The sequence below is a fragment of the Ambystoma mexicanum genome, chromosome 8 (assembly GCF_040938575.1).
Source record: "Ambystoma mexicanum isolate Mex_15411 chromosome 8, UKY_AmexF1_1, whole genome shotgun sequence".
Classification (NCBI taxonomy): domain Eukaryota; kingdom Metazoa; phylum Chordata; class Amphibia; order Caudata; family Ambystomatidae; genus Ambystoma; species Ambystoma mexicanum.
Window position 1 is genome coordinate 412,473,349 of NC_090929.1, and position 18,919 is coordinate 412,492,267.

Below are 18,919 nucleotides of genomic sequence, written 5' to 3' on the forward strand. Positions count from 1 at the left end.
TGTCGGAGAGGAAGGCCTATTCGGAGAGCCAAATCTTGATCAATGTAGTTACCCACAGCTCCACAATCAATATAAGCCTCCAAAGCATGTGTTATTGATGGTTGCTTGTGATGCACCAAAAGCATTGGAAGGAGTAGATGTGAGGTCTGTACGGATTCCTTTTTCATGCTCGACAAGCGGACCCCTACACTTGCCAGGCATTGGCGTTTCCTGAGTTCTGTTCTAATTCTTCATCAGTTTTGTCTGTTGCCCCAACCGTTTTCTTGGGTGGTTTTACTGGGTAGTCACAGAGGAAGTGACCTGCTTGTCCACAATATAAGCAAACCTGTTGTTGTCGTCTTTTTTCCCTTTCTGCTTTGGTAACAGGACTTCGTAATCCACCAATTTGCATTAGCTCAGACTGTTCATGTGGTTTAGTCTGATTCTCACAAGGTCGTAGGTAAACTGACCATTCCTCTGATCTAGCTCGATCCATTTTCCGATTCTGCAACCTATCATTGAGTTGCATCGTCAGGTCTATGTAGTCCGCACACCTCTCAGGGGGATTCACAACTTATGCCAACACAGCCTTAGATTTTCCACGTAACCCTCGGTAAAAGAGTGTAGTCCTCTTCTCTTCTGGCCAGTTGTTCTGGGCTATGAGACGATTGAAGGTTGCAATATAGGTTAATAGATCTTGACTCCCTTGTTTGAGTGACAACAAATCGTTGTCCAGAGCTTGTCCTTGAGCATGACGGGCAAACAATTTATCCATCTCATGTTGGAAATTCCCAAAGTTCTGGAGTAAAGGGTCATCTTGATTTACCAAAGGTATAGACCAGTCTGCCGCACTACATCCTAAATACGAGAGTACAAACGCCACTTTGGCTTGGTCATTGGAAAGGCTCCTGGTCTGCACAAGAAATGAAGGCGACATTGGTTCATAAATACAGCGAACTTGTTTGGGTCGCTGATGAAGCGTTCGGGAGGGGCTAGAGGTACTGCTCCTGGAAGAACCACCTGAAACGATGTTGATTGTTGTGGTGTGGAAGAATGAGAAGAATGGGTCACTCCAGGCAGTGGAACCTGTCCTGTTTGTGCCTGTAGCATTTGTCTTGCCAATTCATCAGTTCTTTCTCGAGTTAAAATAAGATCCCTCCATAATGCATTGGTTTCCTGTCTTGAAGCATGTACTTTAGCCTGTAATTCCCCTAGTAAGAGGGCTAATTGATCTGTTTCTGAAGTTTCCATAACTCCCAGGCAGAGAGTACTAGAGGCTTCGCGTTTTGTTACGCTCACCTGGTCTCTGCAGAGGCATTGGGGCACGGTTGCAGCCCTCCCTGAACTTGAATCACCCCCTTCAGGCCTCTCCCTCAGTAGAAAAGCTGTGAGCAGTGGTACGTGGTGATACTGCGCCTGCTTGGAGATAAGAGTGTGTGAGTGTGCCAATCTGTGATTGTTGTACCTCTCGAACCCTTCACCCTAAAGTACGGTTTCTGTGAGCATACGCCGGCCCATAAAGCTCACCTGTGAATTATGGAAGATAAGCTCTCTGTCCTGCTACTTCTGGCAGGGATGTGTCGAATGGGATCTAGGTCCTTCACTTATACCTTATAAGGATTAGTCCAGTCCAGCTGCCACTATGCTTCTCCTTATGATTGGTAAGTCTTTCTTGAGCTCTTGTGATGCTGTTCATTCTGTTTAATGTCTTTATATGTTGCTCCTATTTATGCCCGCAATAATGTCTCTCTTCTGTTTTCTTCCCTTACATGGAAATGCAGCCTCAATGCAACTGAGAGACGCGAGACGCGGCCGCATGGAAGATGGATGCTACCGCAATGTTCGACAGCAAGTAAGTGATGGTTTAAGGAAAAGCGCGAAGTATGGCGAAGCGCAACCTTAAACTGACTGTTTTTTCGATGTCTAACCTTGTCTTTTGTTTTTCCTTGCAGCTGCTGCTGTCGACGATGGAGTGTGTCGTGCTGCAGTGCCAAGATGAAGATTTCGGCATTCCGGAAAGTGTAAAGATGAATACTTGGTTCGCCAAAGAGATGTACAGGTAAGAACAGCTTCCCCCAATTGGTAAGTATGCTGGCAGGAAACTGGATGTCCAGGAAGCAAGATCTTCAGAGGTAAGTCTGACCTCAGGCGATGGTGAGCGTTACGATGCTTGCAAGTGCAGAATAACGCGAAGCGTCTGTCTTGAGGATCGGGGCAGCTTATATAGCTGAGATCGTAGGCACGCCCATTAGGGTCGGCTTACCAGCCACACCCTGCCATTCCTAGAGAGTGAGCATGTGCGAAGGCAATCCATTAGCAGCCACACCCAAGAATACACTTGGGGCTGCTTAATGGATGGAATGTTCAAGGTTAATGCATCCTGCTTAATGGATGGAATTTTCAAGGTTAATGCATCTGAAGTGCTATGTACATAATGAAAGCTTTTTGGTGTTAAATGGATGTTTTTGTTTACTTTTGTTCATGAGCCTGGTGCCAAAGGCGCCAGAACAGTGTCCACCCAGGTCTCCCCTGCATGTTACCCTGCCTGCCTGTGCCCCTGACTTCATGACCATGCCAGCACTCCCCCTCAAGGCCCCTCTCAAGGGTGGTTCTCCTCCCGGTCCTGGTTTGGTGGGATTATTGTGATGGAACTGTCTAATTGAATGCGGAGTATGGATGTGTTCACTGGGTTCCCAAGTTCGGTCTTGAGGTCCGTAACCTTTCCAGTCAATTAGGTAATACAATTTTGATCGAACCACCGTGGAGTCCAGGATGGATTTGACTTCATATTCTGGTTCTCTATCTATTACTTAGGGCTCTGGTGGGGAACTAAGCCATGTATTGGATTTCATTGGTTTGAGGAGAGAGACATGAAATACGGGTGAATTTTCATGTGGGATGTTAACTCCAATTTCATGGCGACAGGATTGATTATGGACTTTATAGTATATAGGCCCAGGTATCTTGGGTGGAAAGCTCTTGGCCCCTTCAGGGGAATATATTTGGATGCTAACCACACCTTTTCTCCAATCTGGTAGGCGGGAGTTTCCTTCTGATGTCGATCAGCAAACAGTTTTTGTCTTTCCTTAGCCTTGGTCAGATGCTTTGTGCCTCCTTAAGAACCTGAGTGATGGTTTTATGCAAGATTTTTATGGTTGGCATTTCCAGGGTATTGGGTGGATCAAATACTGATGTCCTCGGATGTTTTCCGTGCACAGTGTAGAATGGAGTTTGCCTTGTGCTTGTGTGAACTGAGTTGTTGTATGCATACTCAGCTATCCAGAGTATATTTTTCCAAAAATCCTCGGTCTGTTGTAACATACACCTGAGATATTGCTCTAAAGTTTGGTTGGTTCGTTCAGTTTTCCCATCAGTTTTAGGGTGATGGCTTGTGGACAACCGGAGATCGATTTTGGCAATCGTACAACACTTTCTCCAAAAGGTAGAAACAAATTGGGTCCCGCGATAGCTTGCAAGTCCAAAATAACGCGAAGCGTCTGTCTTGAGGATCGGGGCAGCTTGTATAGCTGAGATCGTGGGCACGCTCATTAGGGCCGGCTTACCAGCCACACCCTGCCACTCCTAGAGAGTGAGCACGTGCGAAGGCAATCCATTAGCAGCCACACCCAAGAATACACTTGGGCCTGCTTAATGGATGGAATGTTCAAGGTTAATGCATCCTGCTTAATGGATGGAATGTTCAAGGTTAGAACAGCTTCCCCCAGTTGGTAAGTATGCTTTCAGGAAGCAGGATGTCCAGGAAGCAAGACATTCAGAGGTAAGTCTGACCTCAGGCGACGGTGAGCGTTACGATGCTTGCAAGTGCAGAATAACGCGAAGCGTCTGTCTTGAGGATCGGGCAGCTTATACAGCTGAGATCGTAGGCACGCCCATTAGGGTCGGCTTACCAGCCACACCCTGCCATTCCTAGAGAGTGAGCATGAGCGAAGACAATCCATTAGCAGCCACACCCAAGAATACACTTGGGCCTGCTTAATGAATGGAATGTTCTAGGTTAATGCATCCTGCTTAATGGATGGAATGTTCAAGGTTAATGCATCTGAAGTGCTATGTCCATAATAAAAGCTTTTTGGTGTTAAATGGATGTTCTTGTTTACTTTTGTTCATGAGCCTGATGCCAAAAGTGCCAGGACTGTGTCCACCCAGGTCTCCTGTGCATGCGACCCTGCATGCCTGTGTCCCTGACTTCATGACCATGACACCGACACTCTAAAACGAATGCATTAGTATTGTCACTATGTAACATGGAAAGGTTTTGAAGGTTACACTTCCATGAGCCATGGTGCAGACAATGGCTACATTTGCACATGAGTTCCTTCATATACACTGAAAAGGTATTTAATAACTATGATGTGTAGAGCAATGCATTCCTCCATGACATACTGCTCTCATGATAGTTCTTCCAATATTGTTTTATAGTTTTCTGCCACCATTACAATAACAATCGCTTGAGAAGGCTTGCTATGAAAAGTGATTGCACATGTGATGTCATGAGTGAGGTCAAAATGAGATTTGTGATGCCATCTTTAATGTCAAGGGTGCTAGTCCTTGCATCCTGCAGTGCACAATGGTGGCACGAGTTATGGTTGCTTAGCTTACCATAACTGGCAAATTCCGAGGGGGTTTCGGTTTTACCTGTAACCATAACGTCCTGGTAACAACGTTTTTCCATAGAATTTCATAGATTTTTGCTAGTGCAACTTAACCATAACGTACCTTTAACAACGTTTTTGTTAGTGAATATGTATATGTATATCAATGCATCAAATTACTTTGAAGGCAAATCAACTAAGGAGAACTAACAGGGTCCATCCTCATCCCTCCTATTGAATACTGGACCCCACTGCCCCATGCTTTCTTACTGAAGTTATTCTTCACGCTATCACTGCATTAAAAGTACAAGCCAGCAAAGAGGCTCAAATTGTTTCCTCTTTGTTAAAACGGTGAATAGGCACCCTGTCAGAGTGTGGGCTCCTTGTTTGCAGTGTGGGACCTAAATGCTGTGACAACTTCACTCACTCTCGCCTGAAATTGAGGGCGCTGATCCGAGGGGGATCAAATGTTGTCTTCCCGAAACTGCTTTTTGATGCACGCTGCATTTAACCACCAATGAATGCCTATGCACTTTTCTTTTCAATAACCCATCCCAAATAGCATATTTAATTGGCAGCAATAGGTCATACATAGGGATTACTGACCGTATTGGTGGGCTGACCTATCTGGTAATGGCGGGCTAGCCCAAGATAATGGGCCAGAGGGAAGCAAGGGCCTTCAGCAAGGTTCTTCGGGTGGGCAGTAGATGAAGCGGCGTTGAGATCATGTGTGCATATGCAGGAGTAATTTGGATACCTTTGAATGTGTACACGTGCGGAAGGAATACATTGTTTATGTACCAACTTAATTCATGTCTTAGACAATTTAGAGTCTATATGGAGGAATTGCGTGATATGGCTGAGTTTGATGCCAGGCTATTTTAATAGTCACTGCTCTAAAGCAGTGGCATGTCCAGACTCTTTTGACTGGGGTGGCCCAAGTGGGCAATGAGTTATTCAGGGGTGGCATGAAGTACGAGCACGGACACACATAATGATCATAGTTTAGGATAATGGGGTGGCACCTGGGGTGGCCAATCAGATTCCAGGGGTAGCACGTGCCACCCCAGGCCCCCTGGACACGCCCCTGCTCTAAAGGCAATTCGTGAGCAGCCTCCCATGAAATAAAGTTGTATTCAAGAAGCGAAAATGGGATTCTAGTTGTTCTTAAGTAAGCATACTGACCCATTGCCATTACGTCAATATCAACCCGCAAACATGGAAACAGACCAGGGAAATTAAACTGCTTTCATAACTGTCGACGCCACACCACACAACCCTGTTATGTTTTGCTGTCGGCACACTTGCTGATGCAAGCCGGCTGTGGATGCCTGAATAATTCACATGCCAGGTAAACGAGATGATGAGGACGGTCTGGATGCTCACAACATATGGGATGCCACCCAAAGAGGGAGTGACTATTGAAGCACCCTTTCCTTTTAAACAAAGATCCTTCCACAAAGGCAACCGAAAGGATCTGATGCTTCAGTCCATAGTTACTATGTAGAGCTGGGGTCGCCACAAACAGTTTCTAGGCGCCAACATTTTAACTTTGGTCTTTGTCCAAGGGCTGCATTAATAATTGGCTATAGCCAAAAGCACATAGCACCGAAAACCCTAAGACCTCCATTGTAATGGCATTGAGGGCTCCATGTCCAGAACAATGATTTGCTATTCTTAAAATGACATTCAGCGAGTAATATTGATAACACATTAAACGATTTAAATTAAACCTTATGCAGGGTTTGGTGATTCTTCCCAAGAAATTTTGATTGCTACCTGTGCCAAATGGTGCATTTTAAAGCAGACAAGCAAGTAGCAATAATAAGTAAATGGTTGCACATTTCAATTTGTAGGGAGGCTTAAAAGTTCTCCCACAAAGAATAATTAGAAAAAAGAAACTGTGTCAAAATAAAAAGCATAACAGTGACCAAAAACGTATTGGGATTTTTTAAATAAAGAATTTTTTCTTGGGTTGTACAGCTTCACAAAGACATTTTAGATAAGTATTGTGATAAATTGCATGGAAAGGCAAGTTGGGTCAGTGCCATGCATATGAGCAATTGATTGCTATCATGCGGCATTACTGTGACACTTATGTCTCTGCTTGGCATATGATGCATGTGTGAGGCTGTGCAGAACTTGACTCATGGTACCTTTCTGAACTGTCTAGGTGAACCGCTCGGAAAAAAGTGCACACCTCTCACAAGGGCCCAACAGGTCCTTTGCCAGTTCGATTCCAGTTGCAGGGATCACTGAGCTTTTCATCCTTTTCAGGGTTGATACATTCAGTACCTTAAATGGGGTCAAAATGACACCTGGTTTTGCAGTGCTTAGAAGCAGGATGTATCGGCCAAGAAGCACCAGATAAGAACCAAAATGATTGAACCATGCATATGAGGCATTGACTGGAATAGGATGATCTTACTAAGGAATTTGAGCCTGCACCTGATATCTGATGGCTGCACTTTACATTTGTGACTATAACATGCATTTGACACTAGCTGGCATTAATGTGACAGCTGAGGCTGTGCATGACAGATGATGATTGCAACTAGACATGTGATGCTGCACATTATATTTGGTGAGTAAATGATGCATGTGGGGCATGAGCTAGCATCGGATGTCATTGCTGATGCATTTGAGGTTGCGCTTGCATATGATGGCAGTACCATCTAGGCGTCAGAATAAAACAAATTCAATTCAAAAGCTGCAAAAATAAAACAAATTCAATTAAAAAGCTGCAAAATAATGCTTGTCAATGCTTATTTTGGCATTATTTATCTTCCTATATATCATGGTTAGGCGTATGAATTTGTAATAGTGTTAGCGTTTCCCATTTAGCATACGTGACTGTGGCAATTTGACCTTCTGCCTTGATCCTGAAGTCGAAATTGACGATAACATTAAAAATGCAAAGGTTCAACAGAGATGATGCTGGGGGGAGGGGTGCTGCAAATGGTCTGAAGGGCTTCAAGCCACTGGTGGGCTGTAAATCGAGCACCCCTGCTATCGAAATGAAGTCTGGGGAATTTACAGAGACCATGATTTATTGACAACCTGGTACTGTGAACATACTGCAGTGGATACGCTCACACATGGCCTACATAAGTTGTGTTCCAGTTCCAATAAAAAGACTCTGCAACATTAAAGGGGCTAAAAGTGATAGGAACATTATATTTCCTCAGAGCAAATCTATATTTATAAAAGTGAAAATGTGTGGGTGTGTGGCTTGGTTTGTGGTTAAGTGTTGTTCCTTATACAATTTCACACTGTTTCACCAATCTGCACCACATTGTGCATAGTTACCTTGTTAGGACCTTCAACACAATACTGGCTACATGACATTTGGACAGCCCACCCTGTTCCCTGGATTTCAGCACAAGTCAACATTTGTTTGTGGGTTTGTGGCTTGGCGAAGCGTTGTTCCTAATACAATTACACACCGTTTCACCAATCTGCACCAACTTTTGTATAGTCACCTGTTAGGACCCTGCAGACATGACTGGCTACATAATATCTGGACACCCCACCCCTTTCCCTGGATTTGAGGGTGAGGTGACAGGTGGGGACAGAGCACAGAATGTCCCAGTATGCAGCAGCACACCAACTCTCGCCTCCCCCCAACGTCTGCTCGGGGTATGTCAGCCAGCCACACACACCCATTTTCAGTGCAGTTTACTTCAGAGTGCAGAGCATATCAAGCGATAAGCGAATCGGAACAGCGACCTACAGGATCATTGATTTTCAACAACTGATGATGGTGTTGTCTTGTCTGTCCACAGAACCCGTTTGGAGAATGGGTACTTTTTGCTAGTGTTATATACATTTGGCTATGGACTATTGTTGGTTGTTGGTTGGCAGGGACATTTTGTGCTTGCCAATGTTGATTAATAAGCAGACTGTGAAGTTATTTTTAAAAAGCAATGAAACATTTTATGAATTACATTCGAGTTATGGGGAATCTGCATATACCTGGCAGGGTCCCCATGGACTAGAGATTAGACATATGCAGGATATGGTTATATGGCTATGCCCCTCTACTGGCTGTTCCTCCAGGGCTACACACCGGGCGGATGATGATAGGCAACCCTCTGAATAAATTAACATTCCAATAACATGGAAGAAAGGTATTGATTACTGCTTCCGGTAGATTATATAAACTGGTGACAAGCAGATTGCCTGTGTGCCTAAGGATCAAAGGGAAGTATGGCCCAAAAATGACTTTCAAAAGCCAAATGGACTGCCTTACCCACATGTAAACTGGTTTACCCTGAAGAAGGAAGCCCCTTCGTTGAAACCAGTGCTAATAGACATTTATTTGTGTTCACTTACATTTAGTTACTGGGAGTTTAGATGTATTTTTGTGAGATAACTTGTAGGATGAGAAGTAAATGGGGGTGCCTGATTGATGAATCAGTGTGGCTGTTTTTTTTAAATGAATTGTATAATGTAAACGAGATGGTGTATCGACAAACCTAGATGTTTTATGATAGATTGAGATACGGATTAATTAATGTCAAACATTTAGACTTGTGCGTTTTACATAAATGACTGAGTCATTACCATTGGGAAGATTTTTTGAAGAGTGTTCCCATTTCTTTTGCTAGGACTAGAAAAAGAGTATTTCTAGCATTGGGTTCTAGAGAAACTCTGTCCCAGATCTCTGTGTTGGTGTCCCAGATCCTGTGTTGGTGTCCCAGATCTCTGTGTTGGTGTCCCAGATCCCTGTGTTGGTGTCCCAGACTCCTGTGTTGGTGTCCCAGATCTCTGTGTTGGTGTCCCGGATCCCTGTGTTGGTGTCCCAGATCCCTGTGTTGGTGTCCCAGATCTCTGTGTTGGTGTCCAAGATCCCTGTGTTGGTGTGCCAGATCCCTGTGTTGGTGTCCCAGATCCCTGTGTAGGTGTCCCAGATCTCTGTGTTGTTGTCCCAGATCCCTGTGTTGGTGTCCCAGATCCCTGTGTTGGTATCCCAGATCCCTGTGTTGGTGTCCCAGATCTCTGTGTTGGTGTCTCAGATCCCTGCCAGGCCACTGACCAGAAAGGGGCCATGTTTAAGGGCCATCCTAGGGAGGCGCCCTGCCCTCTCATGCACAGCCTACTGGACCAATCTTATTCATAGGGATCACTACAAAAGTGTAGGGATTCTGCAAGCCTGGACTCACTGAACAGTCTAGTGATTCAGAGTGTGTATGGCGAGGTTCACCCCAGATTACTACATTACCATGTTTAAGATCCCACTTTCCTTTTCCATTTGACTTTTCCCTATAGTAGAGAATGGCCTGGAGCCAATGAGGGACCAGCTCATGGTCTAATGGCAACTGAAGAGCACATCTAGTTATTACTGGTCGCCACAAGAACTTATGGGCAGCAGGCTCCAGCTTCCCAATAGCCGCGCCAATGCTCTGGAGCACTCTACCAGCACACATTAGAAATGAGCAATCACACTTGCTATTCAAGTCAATGATCAAAACCTGGCTGTTTGTCAAATTTGATTAAGGCCGTAACTAACTCCGTCCATGCTCTCAATCTGCTGTAACTGAACGTATGTAACCTGTATCCTAAGCATGTAACAAACGTTATCTTTAAGTAACCAACACCATGATACCTTTGGGTTTGGGCGTGTAACAAATGTAATAAATAAATAAATAAATACATAAAATCAGCTACACGTGTCTTGCACTGTGTCAGTGTTTGAGGCCCTATACTTCTAATAGGTCCCTATTGGTGGTGTTATGTGCGGTTAGGCAGCGGGCAGGCACTCACCTCTCTGCTGTTTCAGGCGATCCCTGCGGTTTTGCCGCTTCTGCTCCCGGTTCTGTTTCTTGCCTTTGGACCCAGACCCGGGGGAATGATTCTCCTTTTCGCCGTAAGGGTACTCGAAGCCCAGAAATACCCCCTTGCTCTGCCTCAGAGCTGCGGAGCTTTCTTCATCTCCCCTTTCAGCCCAGGTGCTGCCCATCCTGGGGATCTCCTCCCCAGATCCACGGGCTCGGGTGGATGTCCCCTGCGGTCCACGGCCTCTGGTCACTCCTTGCTTGTGGTGCCGTCCCTCCAGGGCTGGCTGCTGCCACGGTTCCTGGTTCTGCGCCTCGTAGCTCGAAGCCTCTGCTCTCTTCCTAGATTGGCCTCCAGCCTCGAGGGGAGACACCGGGTGGAAAGCATGCAGCAGAGGCACCAGGATGAGGGTGACATGGAACAGGGTGTGGGCTGCTGGCACCGCCATTCTAGCTCTACAACCTGAGATGAAGGAAAAAAAGAGGAGACTCGTGTTATAAAGGCGAGAGGTCATCTACCGTCTTCCGCAGCCCGTGTCAGGACTACAGTCTAAGCATGCGCAGGTATGGTGCGTGCGAGCAGAGGGGCGCTGCCTGCTTGGCTGGGACCTCTCTGTCCTGCTGCCTCACCCATTCTGCTCTTTCATCTCCTGCCTATAAGGCAGCCCTGTTTCCTTTCACTGTGATGCCTCCAATGTCTCATCAAATGTCAACCTCTTCTCCTTTCTCATTCCCTCCCTCTTTTCCTCCCTCCCTACCTCCGTCCATCCCGCCCTTCAATCCCTGCTTCCGCCCATCCCAGCCATCCTTACTAACTTCCCTCCATCCTATCCCTCCTTCTTTTCCTCCCTCCCTCCCCCTTCCCTTGTGCCTTTGCTTTCTTGCATACTTCCATCTTTCCTTTGCTCCCTCCCCCTTAATCCCCGCTTCTCCCATCTTGCATTCTTCCCCATCCCTTTCTCCCTTTGTTTACACCCATCCTTCCTTCTTTCCCTTCCATCCTTCTCCCCTCCCTCACACCGATTCCTCCTTCTTTCTCATCCTCCGTCCCACCCTTCCTTCCATCCTTCTTTCCCTCTGTCCCTTATGTCCTTCACTCTTTCCCCTTCCTTTCTTCAGCAGTCCATTATTGATTACACAGGCATTATCAGACCTCAGCCCACTGATCATGAAACCAACATGAACCCTGAAGTGACTGTAAACTGGCGGCCATCATTGCACAGTCACTATCAGACCTCAACACATCTCCCCTCGCCACCTGCCTGATCCCCAAATTGACCAGTTTACTGGTGTCCATTACTGATTGCACAGCATTTATCAGACCTCCGCCCAGCAGGTGGAGGAGGCATGTGGGCTCGGGTCTGATAATGGCTGGGCAATCAATGATGGGCCTCGGCATTCTGAGTACTTTGATGGTCTTACTGGTGGTGTTGTCCCTGTGGCCTCATATCTACTTTTTACAGGTGTAAAAAGCTGGTGTAATCAATAGGCTGGGGTGGTCGGGCCTACAGGGAACTCTGGAGACTTCCTGGTAGCCCTCTGCACCCTGGGCCTCTTTTGTGTGGGCCCCTATTTCTTTTCCACATGTTCTCATAGGAAAAGAGTTGGGCTTGCTGAAAATATGTAATATGGGGGTACTTTGTAAATTATTTCTGGGTCCACCCTGTCAATAGAGATTCAAGTCGGCCGCCCGCATACGGGGACTCTGGTAAGTTTCCTGCACAGAGCAGAGGAAGCAGTTAGGGCAGGAGGAGCGCTGTTTATTACCTTCTGTGTCATAATCTCCACCATTAAAATGAGAGCCTTAGTGCACTGTGCAGCTCTTCGTTTGATCATTCCCACTGGACCAGTGACCTTTAAAAGGCCACATTTTCCACACATTCACCCGAAAGTGTCCTCCCGGGCTCTAACAGTTCACTGATTGCCATTTACAAATATGGGTCACTTTTAGTGTATTTTGTTTAAAAAACATACTTTATTTCATTTCAAACCGCAACAACAGTAATCCAGCAGATATATACTATATATACACAATGGTAAAGGGGGAAATAAAGAGAATAAAGGAGCGGTCTGGCATAATCACCCATGCACCCCAAATCTTTTCATGTTCATCTCATGTGTCTTTGCTTTGGAAGGAGACTTTTTCTCTTGCAGATAGTGTCATTACATTATCTAGCTAGCTTCATGGAGGCTGGGGGCTAGCTACATTCTTCTGCAGCCTCAACATCTGTATTTTGCTACTATAAGCGCTCCACATCCCTTTATTTTGGCCTTTTTTGGTCCAGAGAAGATTCTGCCTATGGGCCTCTCTCACCCCGCACTCTCAGTGGACAGATTGGCCTCTCTCCCCTTCCCCGGCTCTCTCGCCTGCTCCTTGTTCTTGGAGGGCAGATGACCCCTTTTACCTCATAGCATTCTCTCCACTATCTCCCTCCACCAGTGATTTAAGTGGAATAATAAATCCGGGGGGGGGAGGATCTCTAATGCGTTGGAATGCAATATTTGGGGGCAGGGCCTAAAAAGGATTTCCCACAGCCTCCAATCCCAAGTAGCTAATAAACCTTTAAAAGAGGAGTAGCCTGTGTAATTAAAGGAGTGGCCTAACAGAGCCAATCGAGTTTACATATGGGCAATGAAAGGGCAAATTATATGGTTTAAAAGATGTATTTCAATAGGGTTAACGTGTTTATACATTTTGACCAAAATAAATATATTCAAATATTAAATAGAACATCAAATCAAAAGGGATCCGTACAACATGCAATCCCAGTGTTCTTCTGAAAGAGATCCATCATTTGTGCATACTAATTAAAGGCATTCTAATGATGATAATTTAATACAACATGTGTCAAAAATCAAACAATGTATTCTCTTATAATTTCCATTTCCTGTTTGAAAAGAACCTGATTTCACATTTCTTTAAATGATATTGTGATTCCGAACATTACTGAAGGTGACATATAATGGCAAAGAGCAGTATTGCCAATCATATGTTTAAAGAAATTTGGTGAGACAGATCAGTTCGGAGAGCCCTGGCAGAGCCCTGGCTCATGGCAATATTTGAAGGCTGTCAGGACCGAGTCCAGACTAGACCTGGCCCACTTAAAGCCCTGCTCTCCCCACTCCCCTATCTCCTTCCCCACTGCTCATCCACAGATGTCAGTCTGTGCACTGTACTACCACTCTCTCCTGCTCCTCTTCCTTCCATCCCTTCTGTCTTGCAGCACTCCCTCTTTACCTTTGAGGCCAGGGTGTCTCCTGCCCTTGCCTTTCTGCCCTTCCTTGCAACCTCTTCTGACCCCCATTAGGCGGGCTATCCATTCTCTTTCCTGCCTCTCCTCTCTCTGTTCTCTCTGCCTTTCCGCACACCACAAGACCGATTGCTGTATGTCCCTGCCATCCCAATCCCTATCCACTCTCTCTCTCCACAGCAGGTGCCAGGGGAGAGACTGATATGAGACGTGAATTTTAAGTTGCAGGCGCAAAAGCAGCTCATTAATCACTTGTGATGTCCCTTTTCACGTCCCGTCTCAGAGGGTTTGCGCCCTGCTGTTTAAGGCTGGGCACACAGGCCTCCCTCTTAGCGCTTGCCAGACTCCCGAGGCGCCTCATACAACAGCACAGCAGCTGGCGGCGCGCAAAAGGGGCTGCCAGGACGAGGAGGCCGAAACACAGTTCGCTGTAGGGACAAGCTGATACCGACAGGCACTTCAGGCCCGGCAAGGCCTGGCGCCACAGTGGCGTGACGCATCCGGATACCACACAGACAGCCCTGCCAGTTAGAGTCCTGCTAAGCCCATGGGCCACACAGGCAGACTTGAAGGAAATGGACACACAAGTCTCCAAGTCTTGCCGTCATTGGGGAGGAGGACATCGACCAACCACACCTTCCCAGTCCTTGCACTAAAAACCACTCCAAGTGAGACAGATTTACAAGAAGTGCGGCATACAGGCGTTCAGGCACCTCCACACAAACAGCCCTTTTTGGCAATGTGCAGAAAAACCTGCCAGGCCGAGGCGTCACCATTTAGACACAACCATATAGTTCCCATATAGACGCAATATCCAGAACAGAAAGACCTAAAATACAATACAGTAAGGCTTTATTTGCATGAACAAACAGGCAAGAATTAGCAACGCTTGTACACAATTGGCCTGATTCGCCAACGGTTTCTCCCACGTTTACCAGCCATTTGCTCGTGCAAGTAGAAAACACAAGCGCATTTCGTGCTACGGGCGATTCTCCTAAACAAACATTATATCTAGAAAGGTAGAACGTCAAACGGGGGAGATGGGCAGAGGGGTGAGCTATGTTTGTCATTAGGCCAAGCCCCAACCTCATTTAGAGGCGCGTGAGGTGTACTAGACGGTGGCGTGTCAAGCAGCAGATGTAGTGGGCTCGTGGTGGGGATAAGCCATGTTGTCTGAGTCCCGTGATATGTAAGGAACTGTTAACTACTTCATGCCCTGTGATGGCGAAGACCCCGTGAAAATCAGCCCTACTGCGACAAGTCCACACAGACCAAGAAGAATCCTAACCCACAACTATACACTCAACCCGAGAAGATGGTGTAAGGAGGTTCAAGCCTTGGTATCCAAAAATCACCGCTTATGGATACAAATCTGTCAGCAAGAAGAAGAATTAGCGCCGTTAATGCCTGCTTCCGCTTTCTTCATTCAGTTCTAGATGGGGCCCAGTGTCATCTGGCTTTCTAGGGAAACACGCGTCATGCAGTCTAGTGACGTGTGATAGCAGGGCCATGCATGCATGAAAGGGATTGTGGAAGAGAAGGCCCGCCCTTGGGTGACTCTGAGGAAAGGTTCAAGATATGGAGGTTGCGGGTGGTCATTTCGTTGTAGTTCAAGGGACTTTTATTGATTATTTCATGTGGTTGAGCAGGATGGCGCGGTATACCTCGTAAAAGGTGATGGGGAGGTCGAGTAAAATCAATGCACTTGCTTGTTATTGATCCTCAGTGTTAACCGAATCATGTCTGATGTCGATGACTTGTTTCTATGCCTCTCTGTGCACGGAACCCAAACGGAAGCCATTGAAGAGGGTGATCAGTTTCACAGAAGATAGTGTTTTAGCCACACCAGGGAGACCAGCGGTCGGTATATAATTTCCTAGGTTTTCAGGAACTTCTGTATATTATACAAGATATATATATATCTTGTCTAATGATAACTTGCGTAAGGCTGGAGCCAACATCCCTTTGAGAGAGGAAGTCATCAATTAATCTGGCCAGTAGTGGCAACGACTTTGAGTTCCCGTTTAGCAATGATGGCCTTGCAGATGTCTGGGCAAGCTGATTTGAATGACAGCTCTCTATTACTCCCTAGCTGGTGTCGCGCTATATACACCCCAAACATGATTAGAGATACAAATGATAAGATTGATTTCTAGACGTATTAACTGCTCCGCTGTAGCTGGTTGGGTTTTGCATCTCCTGTAGGTCAGCGATGCACTTGATCCCGCACAGGTACCACTTGGTCATAAGACCAACTCACTGTTGACCTTCACTTTAGGGATGAACCAGACAGAGGCCTCTGGGGAAAATAGTCGGCCCACCTCGAATTTCATAAAGCTTTGTAAGCTGCAGCAGATAAACAAGAACTCAGTAAGGGTGGACTCATCCTCACACTGGGTCACTAAAGTATTCAATGTCTTAAATTCCAAAAAGCAACTCGCTGATGATTCAGCCTTGATTATCATGGTTTCATTGATGTAATGACTCACGAGTGCCAGGTGGGTGATGTTAACTGTAATTGGGGACATAGACCCTACCCTAATGATCAAGGTAAGTGCCATATCTCAGAGGTCTTGCATCCCAAAGAACGGCCTGGATTGATCTGTGTGTGTTATGAAGCTTTTGCCGAGACTGAGCAAGCAGATGCAGTGGTAGGGTGCAATTTTCAACAGAACGGTGTTCACTTTATCACCTTAACTTTGTTCACTTGACCCAAAGGGAGAGAGCTTGAGAAGATACCACCTGTCATGGCCAGTCCGGATCTGGGTTCATAATTCAGTGAAATCAAGCTGCATTATTCCAGACATTCCTGCAGCTGTCCATGCAGCCAAATGTTCCTTCTTATATACTTGGCACATCATTTAAATCACCTGCTCTTATCGAGTTCCAGGCCTGGTGGCAAGGGCAGAGTGTGGGCCGCTTGTAAATCTTTGTCTCATCACAGTCACACTCTCTCAGAATTTCCCAAGTGTTCTCAAAAGAAACAGTGATTTTCCTTACAGGGTCTCTGAAGCAGAGCCTCCCTGTATCTTCATGCTTGACACAATAGATAAGGAGGTGGGTGGCATCGGTGATACATAAGCCGCATGTTGTATTGCATATAAATCCCGGTTTCCTCTGGTTAGAGCTCTGACTGTATCTGTCTGCAGTTGCATGGGTTAGTAGTTCTGTAGATACACTGTGATGTTGTGACCTCGGTTCAATCATCTTTAACACTTGATCTTGTGCTCAGCTTGTTGTTCAGTTTTCCAGATGGGCATTTATAGGTAAACCAGTGTAAGAACCCATGTACACGGGCCAAAGTGCAGGTTTTCATTGACACAGTAGGGCCACTACATATCCTAAGGCAACAGCTCCCTCAAGCGAGGACAACAGGCGAAGCTATGCGAATTGGCATTGTCTCTATGTACCCTAACGAAACAGCTCCCTCTAGCGGGACAACAGACAAAGCTATGCAAATTAGGCCACTGTGTATGCTACGGCAACAGCTCCCTCTAGCGGTGACAACAGGTGAAGGTATGCAAATTGGGTCACTGTGTATCCTACGGCAACAGCTCCCTCTAGCGGTGACAACAGGTGAAGCTATGCAAAGTGGGCCACGGTGTATCCTACGACAACAGCTCCTTCTAGCAGTGACAACAGGTGAAGCTATGCAAATTGGGCCACTGTGTATCCTGCGGCAACAGCTCCCTCTAGCAGTGACAACAGGTAAAGTTATTTGTCTCTACTGCGCATGACTGCCCCAGACAAACATACATCTGCCCTTTTATTCTATTGTTAGATGTAGATGGTCATTTTCTCGATATCCAAGTCGTGGAGACGCACTTCTGGGGCCTTTACCATTTTGGGGTGAATCAAAATGGCCGGGATTCAAGCCGCCTTGTCCTCGTCGTGGGGCGTGGCAGCCCCTCAGCCAATGAGGAGGCTCAAAGCGGGGCCATCCCTGCTCCGAGCCTCCCCACGGCTGAGAGGCTGCCTTCGCCCCCCGCCGGGGACTCGGGTAAGCTTTTTTTTTCATACACTTCTGTTCCCAGCGTGTCCGCTCCCAATGGCCGTCATGGAAAGGGAAAACGGACTCCGTTTTCCCTTTCCCGACGGCCATTTACTTGGTTGTTTCATTTTTTTTTCTGTCCCGAAACGCTGCAGCGTTTTGGGACAGAAACAATTGGTTTTAGTGCCCCAGTCAGGCATATATTGCGGGACGGGGTACTAATAGCAATATGACACTCGCGGCGGGGGCATTACCGACTCAGGTAATGCCCCGGGGCATTCGTTAAGGCCCTCGATTCGTTTGGGACTATAACTATGGGCCCCGGGGCATTACCTGAGTCGGTAATGCCCCCGTTGCTCGGGTCATATTGCTTAATTCATGGTTGCTCTGCATGCACTTGTGTTGGCATTTTGGTGGACTTGCTTAGAAAGCATGACTCGATAGTTTAGGTTGACATGGTGGCCCCACGTGACACGATATGGCCTAGAGCAGGTGCTGAGACAACACCATACAGGAGAAATGGCTTTAATGAAAGAAACAGCACTAATGAACACGTTGTACAGGCAGGTTCATATCGAACTCTTTGAAATGCATGCATAATATTCATGTAAACAAAGTGTCCTTTCTTGCAGGTCTTTCATGATCTCTGTACAGCTTGTAGGTCATGATGTTTTCAAAGACCTCTCCCAGGAAGGGGAAAGTGGTGCTCGCTGGTGTTTCTGATGGAAGATACTCACCTTTGTTTGTGTTTATTTATTTAGTCATTTGTGTAGCGCACCAAGCCCTGGGGCATCTGGGCGCTTAACTTGAGCAAATGGTTACACGTTTGTTTGCTGTGGTAATAGGTTACAGTCGTACCACATACGCTTGCATATCTGTTAGGATACTTACAGGTTGTCATGGCACGGATACGTTGTTGTTTACATATACCGTTTTTAAGCTCCATATATAGCAGAACTTTTCTGGGATCTGTAGAATTGATAATAATAATATCAGGGTTTCCTTCCAGATTTGTTGAGTTTCTAAGCACTGTAATCAGTGCTCCAGATAATAATTTAAAGTGGGAGTAATGTACACCCTATTTTTTTATTTTGGGAGTAAAAGTATTTTAAGGGAGTTACCCCAATGGCAGTATTTTAGAAGTGAGTAAAACTATTTCTTTAACTGCAAAACAGAAATGATTTTGTAATGAATATTCCTTGCACCTAGTTGTTCATGCACATTAAAGATACATTTGTAACTCTTCAGATCAGGCGGTAATGATAGGGCTTCTTCCTGTGGGATTGCAGTACCACTGCTCCAAATCCA

General features: G+C 46.1%; 1 protein-coding gene across 1 annotated transcript in view; it reads right to left on the reverse strand.

Annotated features, from left to right (window-relative positions):
* Window positions 1-18,919, reverse strand: part of DRAXIN (dorsal inhibitory axon guidance protein) — a 227,214-nt gene that overhangs the window by 133,728 nt on the left and 74,567 nt on the right. Inside the window, exon 2 of the mRNA XM_069609918.1 lies at window positions 10,359-10,832. Within this exon, the coding sequence (XP_069466019.1) occupies window positions 10,359-10,818 (460 nt within the window). The 5' untranslated portion in view covers window positions 10,819-10,832. The remainder of the gene's footprint in view (window positions 1-10,358; window positions 10,833-18,919) is intronic.